Source organism: Protopterus annectens, chromosome 2.part0 (genome assembly GCF_019279795.1).
Source record: "Protopterus annectens isolate FY-2018-M chromosome 2.part0, PAN1.0, whole genome shotgun sequence".
Classification (NCBI taxonomy): domain Eukaryota; kingdom Metazoa; phylum Chordata; order Ceratodontiformes; family Protopteridae; genus Protopterus; species Protopterus annectens.
This window is the reverse complement of record NC_056728.1, coordinates 1,125,720,669-1,125,741,371: the sequence shown is the minus strand read 5'-3', so window position 1 is coordinate 1,125,741,371 and position 20,703 is coordinate 1,125,720,669. Positions and strand designations below refer to the sequence as shown.

Here is a 20,703-nt window from a genome sequence, read left to right as displayed (position 1 = left end):
GAGCGGCCCGTATGTGTTTCGAATTAGAACTGTTTGAAGTTGAAACAATGGTTTTGGAGAGGGGCTACCCCAAAAAAACTGGTAAATGACATGTGTAGAATTGAAAGCTGGATGGGGTAACAAGTACAAGCCCCTACTGTTTATTGGAGACAAATTATAAAATAAATTCAGTACAAAAAGAATATACATTTAAAGAAAATACAAAGAAGAAAAATTAATAGTCTAGTGAGAAAAGGAGTGAGAGAAAAAAGAGGACAGGAGAGGAGAAAGGGGAGAGAGAGAGGAAGAGACAAGAGGAGCATAAGAGAAGAAGGAAGAGGATAAAGTAATAAGTATAGTGTATAGTAATAAGAAGAAGAAAGAAGTAGAAGGTCAGAGGTCAGTCACAGGAGCAGAGGCAGTGAGGAAGTGATTTTGGAATTTGATTTGATTTTTTTTGATTGAAGAGAGGTAAGGAGGGATTAGAGTGATATCAATGGGTAGGTATTCCATATCCTTCCTACAGTATTAGTGAACAGAGAAGCTAGTTGTGCTAAGTTACAGCCAGATTTGGTCATGAGTTTAGAAGTTTAGAAGAAGGTGATTATTATTAGAGAAAGTAAAGTTGAGAAAGTATAGTATAAGTAAAGGGGTATTATAAGGTTTGTGCAGTATCTTGTGAGCAATGGTAAAAGACAGTTTTGTAGCTCAAGCCACCCTAGTTTTTTTTAGGTGTTGTGATGTGTTCAAAAAAAAAAGGGTGGCATGGTGGGCGGCCGGCAATGCCATTTAAACAGTTAGTAGTTTATTTAGGGTGGTTCTCTTAAGGTTAGTTGTGAAGAGAGGTGGCGTAAGAGAGTAGATATAAGGGATGGGATAGTACAATAGTAGCTCTGGTAGAAAGGAAGGTTTGATACGGTATAATGATCCCGATTTTTTTATTAACAGTTTTGATGACGTTATTGATGTGTTGATCAAAAGTGAGATTGTTTGTCGATGGTTATTCCTAGCAGTTTAGTTGATGTTTGAGTTAGAGAGAGAGGCGGAGGTAGATGCTGAGAGCAGCAAATAATGGAGTCGCCAGCATATTGATGGGGGTAGCTTGTGGGATGATAGTGAGTCAATGAATAGAGCAGAGGAGAAAGTTTAAAGATCTGAGTTGATAGTAGTTGATCAACAAAGGGAAAGGGCAGGAGAGGAGGTGCTATGGTGGGTTCAAAAGCCATGTTGACAGTTAGTTATTATGTTGTGAAGAGAGATTGTATACGAGTTGCTGATGGCAATAAAAAAAGGTGTTAAAAGGCAGTATGGCTAGGGTTTCTGGTTTCTGCCATTGGGGAGGGGAGTTTTTTCTGTACCCAGGTGAAAGGAGTTTGTTGATTGAATGATACTGCTTCATTAAGAGGAAGTGATTTCATGAGGTTCCAGTTTGCATTTTGAGATTTTTTTTGAAGTCACTATTAAAAAGTTTTTTTTTAGCGTATTATTCTAAATGTTAGGAGGTTTTGATAGTAATCTATATTAAAGTCACCCAGAATTATAGTTTGAAGTTGGGCTTAGCTTGAGAGGGGGAGGTTGATGCCTGGGTTGGGGTGAATATCACCCCTTGTAAGGGAGGAGTATTATGTCTGTGTGGGTTGGTATAGCAGTGGAGGAAGGAGGGGGAGTGTGTGTGAACAGGATGGGTTGTAAGAGTAAGTGGGTGTGGCTAGGTGAATAGACCCCTGGGGTGGGGGGGGTGGGGGTAGGGGGGAGCCAGAGTGATCCGAGGAGGCGCAGGAGGGGCGGAGAATGAGAACAGAATCCAGAGAGGAGTATCAAAAATTATCCAAGCAAGTAGAAGGAGAGAGATAGTAAGGTGTAAGGGGGTGGGTCACAGAGCACTACGAAGAATATGGAAGGGAATAATCAGTACTGTAGGTCTAGATGTGTACAGAGTGACACCTAGTGGACAGCAGGCTAAGTAAAACATTAGGATAAGGCAGAGGAAGATTAGAGATGGTTTAAATAATGAGGACAGCACCCCAAAGGAATAAGAATTTCAATAAGGGGATGGTGATCCCATATGCTCTAAACAATAAAGATATAAAGAATATAATTATGAAAACTTGGTTAATTTTTAAAGGAATGGAAATTTTTAAATTTGTGGGTAATTAACCAAATTTTATTTATAAAACTGGTAGGAACTGCAAATCACTCTTTGAGGAAAGTTTAGTTAAACAATTATACCAACTAGGAGTACAACATGCTGTGGAACATGCAGGCACTATCAGTTTATATTGAAGGAGAGTACCCTGATTTTACACGGGGCACCTTTTAAATTGAAACTTCAAAAGGGAAACTGCAACACTAAAGGGATTGTTTATATTGCAATATGTGGAGGATGTGGGCATTATTATGTGGGTAAAACAGAGGGACAATTTGAGAATTTACGAACACACATATGCTATACGGAAAGCGAAGACTAATAATGTTCTATTCAGACATGGTATTGAATGCCCTAATTTCTCCAGTTTTAATTTTGGTATTTTGGAAGTTGTTCCAAATGATCCCAGAGGTGGATGGTATGAGCTAATGTTAGATTTGAAAGAACTACAATGGCAAATTAGATTAAACGTAGCAAATCCCCCAGGCATTAATGACAATATATCTTTACTTCCTGTTTTAAAAAGAAAAGCTCTAAAATTGTGATTGACAGGTTTTTAGAATGTAAAATAACAGAAAGGAAGTGATACTGTTAAAGGCATTCTTTAGCCTGTTAAATTGAATATTAGGAATATACATGGAGAGCATTTGAAATCAAACCTAATGAATATTCACTTGTACTAACCTTTCCTGATGATGTATACCCTTTTATGTACATACTTTTATGCATTTACTAGTATATATATTTTTTGTATGGTGATTTTTAATAATGTATGAATGTTTATGTGTAGATTGTGATTTGTGAAATTTATCACACATTTTATATTTACATAGGGGAAATAATGGTAGCTAAATGGCATTTGGACTTAAATGGTCACTTTAAATGTTAATTTAAAGTTAATTTAATTAATTGGTGGATGGAAACAGTACAAAAGGAAATAAATATGATGAAACAGTTGTTCTGATGAAGTCTCATTACTAATTATGGAGGGAAAAAAGCATTTGACGTTTCTTTGTGATTTTTACAGTGAAATAAATGACAACGATATTAACTTTTAAACTTTTAGTGGCTGGTTCCTGAGCTCTGGCAACAGCGGGTCAAATCAAGAGGTCATGTTTTTGTTTTTTTATTGTATTTGCCTCTTATTTCACTGGTTCATTATTTATTTGGTTTTAAGAAATATAACTTGTGTCAGAGCCATAGATTAAAACTAACTGCCAAGCAATGCATAATAGTATCTTACTGGAAATTATCCACCTTGGTAACTGTCAGATTGACAACACACCCTTAAAAGTTGACCCAGTAGTCAGGGACTTGGGAACACACATAGACAGTAATCTAGCCTTTGAGCATTATGTTTCTATAGTAGTGAGTAAATCATTCTGTGTTGTGCAACGTATAATTAAAAGTATGGCATCTAGGTCCAAGGAGGTCATTGTTCAAAATTCAAAATTTATCAGACCTGTCATTGACTACAATGCCCCCTCTTGGCATGTACCTAACCAAGCACATCCAACAGGTGGAACATCCACAGAGGTTCCTCACTAAAAGAATACCGGGAGTAAGTGACTTGTCCCTTGCAGACTGCACAAAGCCATACTCCTGTAATCTGTCTCTTATAGGCTGTTGATGGGAGATCTATGCCTGGACATACCTGTAAAGCTTTCCTTTGGAAGGAGAATTTCTTGCCATCCATGTTGAGAACACATAATAAGTAAATGACTATTGGCGATCCAGTCATAATACTCTATACTGCCATCGCATGAGATCTGTAATTGTAGATTTTGAAAATAGTGGAGAAAATACCGCACAACATTTGAGTATGTAGAGCAGCAATGAGGTTTGTTAGGCTGTCAGTAGAAAAAGATAGGCAGCATAGATACGTGAAAGGAAATGTAGATACAGAAATTGATTATGTGTTACTTTTGGAAGGGTAATGATAAGGTTAAGACAGCAAGAAGACAATGAGTATTATAGCTCATATGGAAATACAACAAAGAGATTATAACAGAGGGAAGGGACTGGGAGGTTAACAAGTAGGTTTGCTAAAGCACAGCAGGTAAAAAGGGAGAAGGAGGTGCAGTATGAATATAGGACAATGGCAACTTTTTATGAAACATGGTCTGGTTGGTGGGAAATGTCTAAGGAAAAAGTATATAAAAGTGTATAAAAGTGTATTTAAAAGAGGAGGAAGGGGAACCAAATGAAGATTATAGGAAAAGTATAAAGGAGTATGAAGACATATTAAGAAGAAGGCATATGAGAAAAGTATAAAGGAGTATGAAGACATATTAAGAAGAAGGCATATGATATTTGTGTAAAAAAAAAATAAATTGATAAAAGTGAAAGATATAATTTTAGGGGCAGTTGTTTCTTTTAAAATTATAAAAAGAGATAACTCACTTTTTTTAAGAAATGTAAGATGTATAATGAAAGTAAATGAAAATGAAAAGGTACGGTTCAGACAGGACAAAATAATGGGGGTAGTTCTGGATTATGTAAAAAAGTATACATCAAAGGTGAAGGAGAGGAAGACAGACATTTGGAGGGTAAAGCAGCTGACAGAAGAAAGAGAAGTGGAAGGAGAAAAACTGAACTGATTTTTGAAAGGACTGAGTGTTGTGAGTGTTCCATGACCAAGGGGGGTAGGTTGTGTGTTTTACAAGGAAATGAGACAGAAGAAGACGAAAGTGCTTCTGGCACTGGTGAACGGATGGGTATACATTCCAGGGTGAATTTGTGGTTTCCCTACTAATCATCCAAATTACACTTAAACAGGGTCAGCGAGGGGCTCTGCTTTACCTGAATTGGAAGTTTGTTCCAGAGGAGGGAGAACCTCTGTGCGACATATCTTTCTCTCCAGCAAGTCCTGCTGCTGTCACATTCTAGGTTGAATTCCCTAGAGCGAGCGCATCTTATACCATTTGATTTACAAATGTGCAGAATTTCCATTAGAGCAGGAAAGTATTGTATAAATGGTAGACAAGCAAACAATACATTAATTTTAATGAGGGAAGTGATAGCACTGCAAAAGAAAAAAAAGAAAGAAAGTAAAGTGGCGGCTTAAAATATAGCCAAAGCATTTGATAGTAGAGAAAATGAAAGCATGTGGGAAATACTGAAATGTCACAGAGCAAGTGAGAAGGTAAGGATTGTCTGTACATGCAAATACAAATAATAAAATAATGGCTAATGAAGGAGAGGAGGAGAAGGTAAAGATCAAGAAAGGAATAAAGCAAGTGTCCAGTTTTGTTTATAATGGCAATGAATGCAATAATTACAAATTGCTGTAAAGTTTTAGAAGGGGCAGAATGGAAAGTAAGAAATAGATTTAGGATACTATTATTTGTATCTCATACATATGGCATTGGCATCACCCCTCTTTATTTTCCATTTGATACATGGGATTGGGGTGTCAGATCAAAAGTGACCCTCACCTAGAGCCAGTGTTCACATCGCTGGGTGGATATGATAATAAAAAATAAGCTGTAGATGAGAGAGGTGTTAGTAAAGGTGGATGAGAAGTTAGGGATGGTGGGGTTAAAATTAAATACAGAGGAAAAGGAAATGCTTCAGGGATACAGTAAAAATATCAGCTGTTTATTTCTCAATACACAAATTAAATGTCTGGAATAAAGTTGAAAAAACAAGAAGTGAGTGATAAGAATTTGAAAGATATAAAACAAGAAATAATGAGTGTGTTGAGTATGTGCAGAGTTTTTTTCAAATGTTATAGAGAAATAAGGTGTATTTCTTATATTTTGAGAAAATGTGGTATGTAGGAGGAGTGTATGTACATCCTATGAAGAAAAAAAGTGAGTTATTGTAGTGTGTAGTATTATCTGGGAAGTAAGGTTAAACCCTATTAAAGGGGAATGTATTTTGATAAAGGCAAAGGGAGGCTGGGTCTGACAAATCCAGATAGTATAACTATTATAGTTACATACATACAGGGAAGTAAATACTGTGGGAAGAAATATCCAGGGAATTGTTATGGCTAGGCTTGTATAGGCCCTAGGGCCGATAGCCTAGTATCAACCTATGAACCTATGAACCTATTACTATTGCATTGATCTTGGAGTTTGAGTAAAATAGTGCAAGAGAAACAGGATATGGTTGTGAGGGTATTAAAGAATGAAAAATTCTAAAGAGAAATGAAAACTAACAAAGGAAAAAGAGGTTTACTATTACTGAGGGAGAAGACTACATGATCAAAATTAAATTATGTAAATTAGCGATACAAGTAGGGGAAGGTGAATAGAAATAAAGACATAAAATGGTAGGAAAGAATTAGTGTGAAAATTTGAAATGAGAAGGGCTGAGTGAAAAGAAAAGCAATGGACCAAAAGCAGAAACTCTTTAAAAATATTTGAGTAACATCTGATTATTTTTTAGGAGATTGCTCCTGAATACATTACCTGTTAAGGGGCAGGTGAGGTATAAAAAACCAGGAAAGCTTATGCAATATAAGTAAAGTAAAAGAGATGGTGAAATGTATGTTAATGAGATGTTGAAGAGTACAATCATTTTGGAAAAAAGGTTTAAAAGGGAATATCAATATGACTGTTTCAAACAAAGGATTTAAGTATAATAGTATATGGGAAACGTGAAAATGTGAGTAATGCTGTAACAGACATAACAGAATTGTATTCAGTGCAGTATGGAACTTATGGAAATGCAGATGTGAGGAATTATTGCATATAAGTGGTGACACTGGGATGCTGTTTGAGAAGAATACAAAAGTGATGATACAAAAAGGGTGAAAGGAATGAAGGAACATCATATGACTATATATAATGTGAAAACAGCAACGAATGACAAAGATGATGCTTTTGCTGATGAAAATTGTATATAAAACAAGAAAAGTGTAACTAATGTATGAAGACACATAACAACTACTCACTTTGATATGTGCAATGGGATTTTTTATATCTAACTGAGCTACCATCAACTGAGAAAGACAGGTCCTTGGTTTAATATCTCATCTGAAGGACGGCACACTCAGGAGTGCAGCATCCCCCTTATGTATATTACTGTGTCAGAATGGGAAAATTAAATAAAAGTACTTAAAATCTACAGTCTTGTCAGCTTCTCGCATCAAAGACAGGTGTAGCTCTATTGAGCCACTGACACCGAAACAACTGTAGTTGAGTTACTAAGTGTGAATATGAAGTCTTTTGGTAAAACTGTAATAAAAAGAAAAATTACGAAATGTTATCTCTAAAACACTCTAAGATTGGTGGGTTTGCAACTAGCTTCTTTCTAGACAGGGATGAACATGTGGCATTTTTGTGACATTTGTTGGCCAATACTGTTTCATTTCATAGGAGCCAGAAAATACACAGCACATTTTCTTAATTTCTAAGCCTTATGTGATGAAGCACTCTTGGGTGGTTAGAGTCAGTGGCTTAACTAATGGCTGCCTGGGAAGCTTAAGTCTCATCCACTTAAACTGACTTGCGTTACAGATTTTTCAATCATTTTTTTCTGTAAGTACAAGATAAGATAAGACAAGACAGACATACAGTGTTCACCTTAGTGAAAGTCCTAGATAAATGGTGAATGATAAGATGTCTCACAAAGTTTTAATAATCAGTTGTTCATCAACTGGAAACATGACAATCTCTGAGGTCATTTCTTTAAAACAAGAAATGTACACAGAATTTAATCTTTCTATAGTACCTTACCTTATTTTGTAAATTAAACAGCTTATTGAGTTAAGGAGCTATCCGTCATCTTGTTTGTGTACAAGTACAATATTTAGAAAGAAAAAGCTGCTGGAAATTGTAATGTGTACGTTTCAAGTAAACGAGAGAAAATAACTGACAAAAGATGTGATAGCCATCAAGGCATAACAATTGTTTTCTTACCTGAATGGAAACTGGTCCTTCTCCATCTGCATGCAAACCAAAAATGGATACTGTGAAAATTTCACTGTTGTTGCAAAGTTTAGCATTGCCTCTGATTCAAAACTAATCTCCAGTCCTGCTTTTACAAAAGATAAGTCCACTGTGAAATTACCAGCAATTACCAAGGCTCCCCTGAAAAAGAAGAAAAAAAGTACTGAAAATAGCAACTATGAAAATACAGTATATAGGGCTATATTTAATTATTGGCTCATGTTTGTCATCATCCCCATAGTGAACGTGTGACTTTCTACAGATATACTTTAACTTACTGCAAGACAGCATTTTATTTATTTATTTTTATTTATCCTTAGTTAACTGGGTTAGTCATAGTAGGCTAGTTGCCTCTTTTCAAGGGAGACCTGAGGTGGTATCTTTTTTGTGTGTGTGTGTGTGTGTGTGTGTGTAACAAGCTTTACATATATATATATATATATATATATATATATATATATATATATTTATATCTATATAGTTTTACTTCATAAACACGAATTGCTGAAATATCGAATTTCAGAAATTCGTGTCCATGAAGTAGAAACTTTAAAATAATGAAAGTGCATAGGCCAGAATAGGACTATGTTGAATTCATGCTTATGCATGTACATTATGTTGCGGAATTGTTTGGATGGGATGGTGTCAGCAGTTTAAGGTGAGTGTGCGTGAGTGCTTTTCTAACTTGTACGAGTGGGTTATGGTAGGGAGAAGGAGGTATGATTGTGTGTGTTGGCTGTGTGTGATTATATTTTTCTTTACTGTTTGTATGATCTCGGAGTTAGTATATATAAGTAGGGGGTGTGGGGGGTGCAGGGGGGCTTGCTCCCTGCATTTCTGTAGTGTAGGTGTGTGTCTGTGTGGTGTTTTGTTGTATTTAATTGTTTTGTGGTGTGGGTGTTATGGTTTGTTTGTTGTGTGCTGTATTGTGTCTGTTCGATGTTTCAGTTTCATGTTTGTGAAGTGACGGTGTTGTGATGGTTTCGGCTTTATATTGTCGAAATGCTAAAATTTGATATTTTAGCATTTTGGCAATATGAAGTGAAACCATAGATATATATATATATATATATATATATATATATATATATATATATATATATATATATATATATATATATATATATATATATATATACATACATATAGAGAGAGAGAGAAAGAGAGGGGCAGAAAATAATTGATTTAATTGGCACAGTTATACTGTATGGTTGCACATTTAATTACAGTTATTCAGTTGCTTCCTATTATATTTAATTTGACACTCCAATCACATTATTTTTACATGATATAATATTCTTTCAAATGCTATTCTTCCATTTATCAGAACTTTCCATTCATGCATTTGACCTGCAATAATCCTGTGTAGCAATGTATTGTGGTAACCAGAATCGCCCCCTGCACCATCTTATTAATGTGTGCTAACCCTAATCCTGCTCCTGCCCTAACCCTATGATGCAACTTACCTTGCCAAAAATCTTTCCATAATACTACCATTACAGAAGATAGTCTCAGACTCTCTCTCTCTAACACACACACACACACACACACACACACACACACACACACACACACACACACACACACACACATGCACAATCCTAAAGCTACCCCTTACCTAACTCTTACTCTACCCTTGACCTAAAAAATACTCACACAAACACACCCACCCCAATACCAACCCACTTACCTGAGTCTACAAAATGAATTGCCCACATTCTGCTACTGCATTTCCATTATCAACATATATTTATGTGTGTGTATGTGCATGTGTGCTCGCGCGTGTGTGCCTACAAATCTGCACAAACATACTCACACACAGTCATCAATACTTGCACAAAATGCAAAAGAGTCAACTGAACTGCTGTCTTCTCTTATAGTTTGAGGGCAAGTTGAAGTGTGGTTTGTGTCAAGTCTTTTATTCTGCAGATTTTCTTTATGTTTTATTATAATAAATACATTTTGCAATTTATTTTAAATTATATTTATTTTAGAGGGAAATATGAGCAGTGGCCACTGTGATTTATTTGATACACAAATCTTATGGGTTCTCAGACTAATGACCAGCAATAATGGCATAGAGGTTTTGACCTTGACTATGCCAGTGCTGCTCTAGGTTCGATTAAAAGGCCTGGAAGCTGAAGGTACAATCGTCTTAGAAAGAAGAGCAGGGACTATTCTAAAGAAATATCATCTGAAGGAGGGCAGGAAAAGAGCTCTGTATTATGGCTGTCTCTATGCTGGACAGAAGGACAGGTTGCTTAGATAATGTGGACATGTACCTGTAGTATGCAAAAAGAAGTCTGTGAGTTTTGCACAACACAGATTAAACACAGTAAGAGGAGATGAAAAATGCATTAAAAATGTCCTCCTCCTCCTATTCATGAAAGACATCGTTTACTTTGTAAAATTAGATCAGCTGGGTGCTATATGTTACTAGTAAAAAAGAAAAAAAAAAGATGTACCCACTCCCCAGTTGGATGAAAAAGAGAGAAATCAGGGAATCAAACAGTAAGGGGAGTGGGGCTGAAGGTAGTGCTTGGGAATTAAATAAAGGCAAAAGTGAATTTACCTATGTAATAGTGATAACTACACTAGACTTGAACAATAAGAATTTAATGTAAATGACCCTTTAGAGTTCTTCTCCTTGAGGAGATCCAAAAAGTTAAAAGACCAGCAAAAGAATGGAGGACACAATTAAGTGACACCACACTAGAAAGGGGGAAACAGTACAAACGCTGAAGAAGAGGGAGAGAGAGATAAAATAGTTGGGGACACGCAAGAGGTAAAAAAATAATACTGGAATAGGGTCCAACAAACATATAAGCTATAATGGAGTAGTTCACTCCTTAGAAAACTTTAAGAATTTTAATTACAATGTGATAAAGCTAAACCCCTTGCATTTTTCTCTTTAAAAAAAAGGATTTACATTTGTTCCCACTACAAAGACTGATATTAGTAAGATTGTAACTGACTTAAAATTGTCCACTTGTAAACTGAAGTTAGAGGTGCTATATGGTGAGAACGGGTCAGCTTTTGAACATTGTCATTTATGTAAAAATGTGTGTTCAGTCTCCCATTACATTTATTTATTTGTCATTTGTTTACAGGTAAAGTTCAACTGGATCCTGAGGTACCCATTTTCAGTGGAGGCCTGGGGAGAAAAGCTCCATATACATATGGTTAACAGAATGAAAAACTAGACAGACATAATAAAGTCATCACATTCAAGCACAAATATGAAAACAACACATTAATTTGTCAGAATGAGAGCATAACAGATATAATAAAGTCATAACATTCAAGTTATGACTCAATTTTTTTTTTATTTTTCAAATACGTTTGAATTAATTCCATAGTATTTATACATAATATCTTAAATAACTATGCACACTATTTACATTAGCCTGACACTATAACAGCTCTTAATGTATACAGTTACTTTATAAGTATGTTGAATCCATTATTAGAGTGTCTGATCAATTACTGCATAATGTCAATCAATGATAAGACTTTTCCTCTGGGGTTGTTAATAAATGGCTTTGGATAAATTCTTAGTTCTTTAATTTTAATTTCCAATAATGATGTGGTCTTCAGTAGGCTGTAGAAGTCTTCAAAAGTTGGTATTGTGTTTGTATTCCATCTTCTTGTTATACACTTCCTTAAAATTGCAAGTAGAGTCCATACTAGATACATGTTTGACCTATTCAAATGAGGACCTTCGTTCACATTTAGTAATACAAGAGCTTTAGGTAAATAAAATTATTTATTAAATAAAGCTTGTAGAAAGTTATTAATACCATTCCAAAGTGTCTTAATTTTAACACAATCAAAGAAAATGCGGTTCCAATCTGCATTATATATTTGCTCACATCTCCAACATATTCCTTTTATGGAAGAACTAATTTTACTGATTCTATCTTGGGTTAAGTACGCTCTGTGCAAGGATTTTCAATTAAAAGCTTTCCAGTATCATGTAAAGGATATATAGTTGATCGATAATAACATATTTGTTTTAATATCTTCAGTTAAAGAGTGTCCTTTTGTTATATATTTCCAATATGAGGTTTTGGGGGTTGCTTTATAGTTTATCAATATTTATATTTCCAATATGAGGTTTTGGGTGTTGTTTTATAGTTTATCAGTATTTTGTCAAATTTTGAAATACTGTTTCCCATATCAAAGTCTTTATATATGATTTTATATATGTATTTCATAAATTTAGGTATTTCTTTAAATGAAGAATTGTTAATTATTCTACAAAAATCTGGCGAATATGACAGAATACTCTGTAAAGTTAGCCAGTCCTGTTGTGGAATTTTGCATGTTGTTTTTATTACTTGCATATCTAAAAGTTTTAGTTCTTTGATACATTGGAGCCAACAAACAAATCCTTTCTGTTCCCAGGAATTAATAATTTCTCTATATATTTTGTATGGAAAGTTCTTTGTGATTATAAATGGTGTTAAAAGATCAAACCAAAATTTAAAATCTATATTTGCATTAATAATTTTCCTAAATGAGTCTAATAATTAAGCATACAAGTTTTAGTGGGTTTAGTTATGTTATATTGCGTACTAATACATATGTTTTTATTACTTGCATATCTAAAAGTTTTAGTTCTTTGATACATTGGAGCCAACAAACAAATCCTTTCTGTTCCCAGGAATTAATAATTTCTCTATATATTTTGTATGGAAAGTTCTTTGTGATTATAAATGGTGTTAAAAGATCAAACCAAAATTTAAAATCTATATTTGCATTAATAATTTTCCTAAATGAGTCTAATAATTAAGCATACAAGTTTTAGTGGGTTTAGTTATGTTATATTGCGTACTAATACATATGTGCCATGGCAAATTGTTTTTATTTATTTGAAATGTTTTTTGTAAATCAAATTAATTTATTGATATTGCAGTTAGTAATTTTTTCCAATTTGCAGAGTAATTTGGACTTATCCAGTCTGAGATTGTTTTAGATATTGATGCTTTGATATGTGTTTCTATATCAAGAAAGTTTAATCCTCCCTGTTTTCATAGTCTGATATGATGTATTAAAGCTATTCCGTTTCTTTTGGGAAACCATAAAAATGTTATTAGGCATGAATTTATTTCTTTAAGTATATTCCTTTCTGGTAACAGTTGTGTTGCCAAGGCTATATATAGGATCTTGGGCAGTAAAACCAGTTTTATTTACTGTAGTCTATCTTCAAATGTTAATATTATTTTGTTCCATTTTCCAACAGAGATTTTTAATTGTATTGATATTATTGTAGTTTTTTGAGAATAATTCATTATTATCTTTGCATAACTCAATTCCTAGATATTTTAAGGTAGATTCTTGTTTCCCTATCACGTGATCCCCCTTAGTCTGCAGTTTTTTTTTTATTTAAAATAAAAATTTTAATTTTGATTTATTGAAATGGAGTCCTGAATTCATGTGAAATCTGTCAATTAATATAAGTAATTATTCTAATGTCTCTTTTGTATTAGATAATGTTAGTAATATGTCATCAGCAAATAGCATTACTTTAGAATTGTATTGTTCATAACCATCTATACCTTTGATTTTTATATTGTTACAAATTGAATCTGCCAATATTTCAATAGCCAGAGCAAATAGAATCAGTGATATGGGACATCCTTGTTTAGTATCTTTTGTTATATGTATAGATTCAGAGGTAAAAGACCTAACTAAATTATTTGTACATATATTCTTTAGGTGATGAACAAAGGATGCAGGAAATTCAAATAGAATTAGGATTTTGAATAACTACTCCCAATTTAGGGAATCAAAGGCTTTCTCTTTAAGCTGATTATGAGTGTTTCTTTATTTTCTTTATTAACATAATCTATAAGAGAAATTATCCTTTTAATATTGTCATGTGTGTGTCTATGATATATAAATCCAGTTTGATCATTATTTATTGTTTTGGATAGTGGTATTTTCATTCTGTTAGTTAATCTTATCATAAATATCTTATAGTCATTATTTAATAATGATGTAGGTCTATATGAGGCACAGAGTTTTGGGCATTTGTTTTCCTTTAGGATTGGTGTGATTAAGGAATATCTCCAAGAGAGTGGTATTAAAGCTTGTGACTGAATTTCTAATAGAGTTTTATGGAAGAGAGATAGTATCTTTGAAGGAAAAAGTGTATATATTTCCATAATTATGCAATCTATACCTGGAGCTTTACTCTTTTTACCCTCTTTTATTGTATCTGTAATTTCTTTGTAGAATATGGGTGCTTGTAGATCTAGTTTTAATTTTTCTGGCATTTTTTTATATTAGAATATTTTTCATCTAGATTTAATAGATTGATGTGTATATTTTCTTTTTGGAAATGTTCCATAAAGTGATTTCTATAGGCATCAAGAATGTCACCTATATCCGAGACATTTTTCCCTTTCTTTTCATGGAAGATACTTTTAATGTTATTAGCTTTTGATTGTATTTTGATTCTTGTGGATAAATTATATAGATATTTGGGAGAAGTGGCCAAGGTATTAATTTTTAGTTTTTCTAAAGCTAAACTAGTTTTATGTGTTAGAATTTTGTTGTATTTATTGTTTAGTAAGTGAGAAATTCAAAAGTAATGTTTCTTCCTGTTTAAATCATTTACTTGGGATGAACGTGATGAAGAACTACACACAGGAAAATGGCCTATCTGCAGGTGAGCTGCTAAATGACACTTTCTTTGAACTTTTGACTTGTTTAGATAATACCAAAAGAAAACTGAAATGCCTGCAATAGCAGAGGTTTCATATGGAAGCATGCTTGTAATATAAAATAGTGCCTAGGGGGATGAGAGTATTATGTATGCCAGCACAAGGAGATGTATGTCCTGACTTACTAGCGTGCTGGCAGCAGATAAACATAGATACTAGCTTTCATTATATGAATTTGCTTATAGAATATTTTTCACCTGTTGAAGAGGAACTTCATAGTGAGGTAAAAGATCTACAGAGTAACCTACAAATGCACTATAATACAGGCCAACATCTGTATAAAATTACCCAAGTATTGAATAATATAGCCTTGTTTCAAAATAAATTGCAGCAAATGAAGATGAAAAAGCTGCAAAGGGCTAACAGGACTTCATGACAGGCTGTATTTTTACATGGCCTCATGAGGAGGCTAGAACTGAATCTAATCCAGCAGTAGCAAGTAATTTACATATCAACAATGTGTCTACTGAGCCCAGTGATGTCTTTCAGAATGTTAATGTTCAACAAAATGTGAACAATGCTTCTGTGGCTACAACCACGACAGCAGAAGGTTCCATGGTTGCCATGGATCCCAATAGCAATACCTCTACTATGGCTCGGGCTGATGACATCATACAAGGAACCAAACAGCCCAGTATCAGTATGGGAGCAAGACTGAAAACCTCGCTTCCTTCTTCTTCATCTTCTTTTTTTGCAGCAAGGAGCAGCTTTATGACTTTTCCAACCTTCCCAGTACCAGTAATGAAGAAAACAGAAAACAGGCAAGGCTGCTCTGTACAAAGGGATGTGAAATGGCGGAGAGTCATGAACTGACTGATTTTTAATGACTATAATGCATTTAATATATCTAGTGTTCAACTGACTAAAGAACAAATGAATGTTTTAGGTAAAGGATTATCGTTTGTACCCAGTAGAGCATCAGTATTAAGTGAAGTTATACTAGATTTGCACATGTTTGGGTGGAATGTTATTCTGAATAATGTGTTTAGGGGAAACAGCCATCATACTGATGTTAAGAAACATCCGAGTAGTTATGTACCAGTTATGCACCCCACAGTTCATACTTTTTTTAAAAACTTGTGAGGATAAAATAAGACTTTATCTTGACAATGCAACATGCAGGTTTAATAACTTAACTTATTTGGAAAGGCAAGCATTGCTAGATCTAGTGAATGATGATAGACTGGTTATCAAACCAGCTGATAAGGGTAGGGCTGTTGCAGTTATGGATACTACAGCATACATACAATCTTTGGATGCCCTAACTAGTGATACCAGTACCTATAGAAATATCTCACCTTTGATGGTAAAGCAATATATATAAGTAAAGTTGGAAAGAAGCTAAGGGCTTTAAGAATAAATGGAGTGTTAGATGATGACTTGTATGTATTTTTAAGCACTGAACATCCAGTAATTCCTATTTTTAAAGCGCTACCTAAAATGCATAAACATACCCTACCCCCAACAATGAGACCAATAGTTTCATGGAGGGGATGGGTTACTGAACATTTATCTATGTGGGTAGAAGCAAAATTGGAAAATCTGCTTGCTTATTTTCCTAGGATTTTGAAAGACACTGCACAATTTTTATCAAAATTGTATAATGCTTGCCAAACTTTAGATTTGAAGAATGTGTTGATGGTAACTATGGATGTCAACAGTCTGTTCACAGTAATCACAAATTAATTTGGGTTAAAGGCAGTGAAAGAGGTACTGCATACAGTTAGAATGCTACTACTTTAATCCTGGAAGCACTAGCATTGGTGTCAGAAAATAACATCTTTCTTTGTAATGGAACACATTATAGGCAGGTACAGGGTGTTGTCATGGGCACACCCTGTGCCAACTCATATGCTAATTTAGTGTTAGCCATCTTGGAAGATAAAAATATTTTAAATGTGAACATCTATGGAGGATTTCAACAATTTTTTATGCCAAATTTGTTGAAGATATTTTTTGTTGTGGGCACAGGGCAGTGATGAACTGTTTAACTTTGTTGATTACTTGGAGAAAACTACAGATTTTCTTAGGTTCTCAGTAGAGCACAGCAATGAGACCATTGCCTTTTTAGATGTCATATTAAATAAAAATGTAACTGGTAAGATAAATACCACCTTGCATAGAAAACCATGCTGGAGAAATCATTATTTGAATGCACATAGCATGCATCCTAGGCATACTTTTCATAATATTATGCAAGGGCAAGGATACAGAGTTTCTCGGCTGTGTACAGACAGTTTTACAAAGAAATAGATGTTAAATAAACATCTTAAGGAAAAGGGGTATTCAGAGGAAAATTTAGAAAAAACTAAGAACAGTATAATATCTAACAGGGGAACCAGGGCTAGACCATGGTTTTCTGATAATAAAGAACAGCAGGGAGATAAGATGACACCATCTAATAAGTACAACAAAAAAACAAGGTAATGCTATGTTATAGTAACAATGTGTATGGGATATGTGATATTATTAAGCAAAACTGGACGATACTAAGAAGTGACAATCACTTGAAGGATATTTTAGATGACAAACCTAGATTCACCTTCAAGAAAAATAGTAATATAAAATAAATATTATGCATAGAACCTGGTTTGAAAAATAATAAGAAGGCTAACAGTGTTTCCTCTGCACAGATGAGAACAGGGACTTTTCCCTGTAGGCATTGCAAAGCATGTTCAAATGTGAATGGTTTAAATTATTTTATACATCCTATTACAAATAAAAAATACACATTTGAGTTTTATGCAGATTGTCATACAGAGAATGTTGTTTACTTGGCATGCTGCAATTATGTCTGAGTTTTTTATGTTGGAAAAACAAATTGTAAGCTAAAAACAAGAATATTGAACCTTTTGTCATCTATTAGACAGAAGGATAAATATAATGCATTGTACCAGCATGTTTCTAGCATTCCAGGTCTTACTTTTATTTTTATGGTTCTGCATGTTGAACAGATGAAAAAAAGGGGGGGCATTGTCAATGATACAGAGTATGCAGAGTTAAGATGGATCATACAGTTGGCTGCTGACAACCCACCTGGGTTAAATAGTTCTGTATCTTTAAAACCAGCCTTAAAGAAAATGTGGGTCAAGTATAGAAAGTAATTGGTTGCTTTTAGAAATGTTTTAATATTTAAAGACTGTCATGGTTATGTGAAGTTTGTCTGATGAACGTTTTATAATAAAAGATTACAGCCAGTTTGGTCTCTGTTATGTTTGTTTTTGGATATTGTTTAATACTTCTACTTTCTTTTTCATCTCCAAATTATTTTGATTTTTTTTCAGCTTTTACTGGCAAAAGTTTGGATTGTAGAGCTAATAATTTAGAATCCCATTCTCTGATTTTTTTATACCAAGTTATGGTTTTACTATATATGTAAGCTTTTAATGAGTCCCATATCACTATTTTATTTATCTCTGTGGTGTAATTAATATCTAAGAAGAACTGTAATTAAGATAATAATCAGGGTTTGAACTCTTTAATTTTAGTTGTATATGCTGGAATTCTGGAATTAAAGATTAATGGTTTGTACCCATTTTGAAGTTTTAGTATCAATGAATTGTGGTCTGAAAAGGGGCAGGGAGTGATTGAGAAATTAATGATTTTAGAGTGTAAGTCATGGACAGCAAATATTTTATCTTTTTTAGTTTGGGTACTAAATCTGTGATCTTGATGGGAAAACAACAAAGATTTATCATCTTTAAATTTGAAAGTATCTACAAGATGAAATTATTCTACCTACTTGCTTAAAGTTTTTGATACAGTAGATGTATGCAGCAGTCTTTTATTTGCAGTTTCATAAATATTAAATATACAGTTAAAATCTCTTCCTAATATCAAGTTGCCTTTCTAATTATTGGAAATGAAATCCAAGTGTTTTTTAACATTTCCTGTACAATGCCTGGACAGAGTATAGATTAGCTAGGGTCCAAATTCTGTTATTCTGTTTAACTGTTACTAATGCCATAAGGCATTCTTTATCTTCATACTTATAAAGTATTTCTGGGTTAATCATATTTGTTTTCCATAAAGTTGTTACCTCTTTTGTCTTTGTCTTATAAGTGGATTGTGTCAATATCATATATTCCTTAGGATTTCATTTGTAACTGTCATTTGTTTTGAAATGAGTTTCTTGAAGGAAGACAGTTTGTGCCTTGTTCAGTTTTAAATATTTCAGTAGATTTGATCTCTTGCTTGGATTGTTTAAGCCATTGGTATTTAAAGAAAATAAAGTTAAATCCATCTTAGGTTATTTAGACTATGTATTTTTTGTTTTATTGTGACTATTAAACATTTTTCTCTGATAACTATAAAGTATATGTTTATGCTTTTAAAGGAAATTATCATTTTTGTACTTTGAGTGTTTACCAATAAAATAATGTTTTGGTCAGGCATACTAAAAATGTTTTTGTGAAATAACAAATTTAAATTAATAAATGTTAACAAAACTAAGATCCACCCTAGCCATGGAATGAAAATCATTCCTAATCTGATGGATAAACCTAAATCCATCATATTATCACTCATACCTTGACAATTCAGAACATGAATTATAGAAGAACTGCAAGGAACCACCACGATGAGTATAAAACAGTTTAATTTAAATATTCAGAACATCTGAGCTCCATTCATTGAATTATCATATGGAGAATATTTGTAATAGGAATAAGCAATATTTATATTATTTTGAACAGATATAGTACTATTGTAGAGTAGACAGAATTCTAATACAATATAAATGTCTTCTTATTGTATAAGCAATTAATATTTGCATGAAAGATAGATGACAAGAAGTTCAATCATAGTAAAGTAGGATGTATCATTTAGAAAACCTCAGTAAAGATTATAGCACACAGTTATTTAACATATTCACCCTTACTGATGAAGTCTTTCAAAACTTATTACTTAATATAACTAGATGGTAATAATAGTTATACCTAATGTTTATAATACAATGTATTTTACTGGATATATCAGAAGTTATATTTCATTGTTTGCTAGCATTTAAGTAATCACTTTTTTTGTTGCTAACTTACTTAAAGCATCAAGTTTGTTTTATGTGAACATTGATGAAAGTTAGTGCATTTTGATTATCAATGCATCCCTCTTCCTCCCATATCCTACACATAAGGATTTTCATATCTGTCATTCCTTATTATAAAATAAATGAAATTATAGGTTAAAAACAACAACTTCACTTATTGTGATTAAAGATTACAAGTTCCCTTTCCATATTCATACATTGCCATTTTATGGCATATACTGAAAGTTTTTAGATTTAAATGGAAACATTCTATTTTGTATAATCAGCAAAAGTTAAACTGAGTGATTATTGTCAATTTAATACTGTTTGTTCATAATAGTTCAGGCTTCTATTGTTTCCCTTGAACAAGTTTGTCAATTTAATGTCATGTATAAAACAATAGATGCCTTGGTAACCTCTTAAGTATTATATATGGTCAAGATGGGTTACAAAAACTACAATTCAAGTTAAAGCAATTACATGACTTGTTATGCACATTTACTTATATAAGAAAATCATCATGCTTCCCCTTGATGTTCAATGTAGAGTATGTCATTTATGACAAGTTAAAACAGTAGTGTTATTATACACATGCCCAGGTTATTAAATCCTGTCTTTAATATCTAAATTCAGCAGACTGCTTTATCTTATATGACGATTATATATTTTATGTCTAGATTTACATAAACCATACATAACATAACTATTGTGTGTTTTTTTTTTTTTTGGCTGTTGTTTAGTTATTTGAGAGACCACAAGCTGTAATGCTTATTCTTAATATTAGCTCCTTCCAAGCATGTTTATACAGTTCATAGACTTTAAATTATGAGACTCTTCTAGTTTTTTATTTGTTATATTTCCATCCTTACATACACACATAACAGTACTTCAAGCACGGGCAACAATGCCCATCCAGTTTTGCCA

At 33.3% G+C, this 20,703-nt stretch overlaps 1 protein-coding gene across 1 annotated transcript in view; it reads right to left on the bottom strand.

Annotated features, from left to right (window-relative positions):
• Window positions 1-20,703, bottom strand: part of LOC122793370 (microsomal triglyceride transfer protein) — a 704,416-nt gene that overhangs the window by 34,683 nt on the left and 649,030 nt on the right. The window contains exon 17 of the mRNA XM_044061320.1: window positions 7,996-8,166. Within this exon, the coding sequence (XP_043917255.1) occupies window positions 7,996-8,166 (171 nt within the window). The remainder of the gene's footprint in view (window positions 1-7,995; window positions 8,167-20,703) is intronic.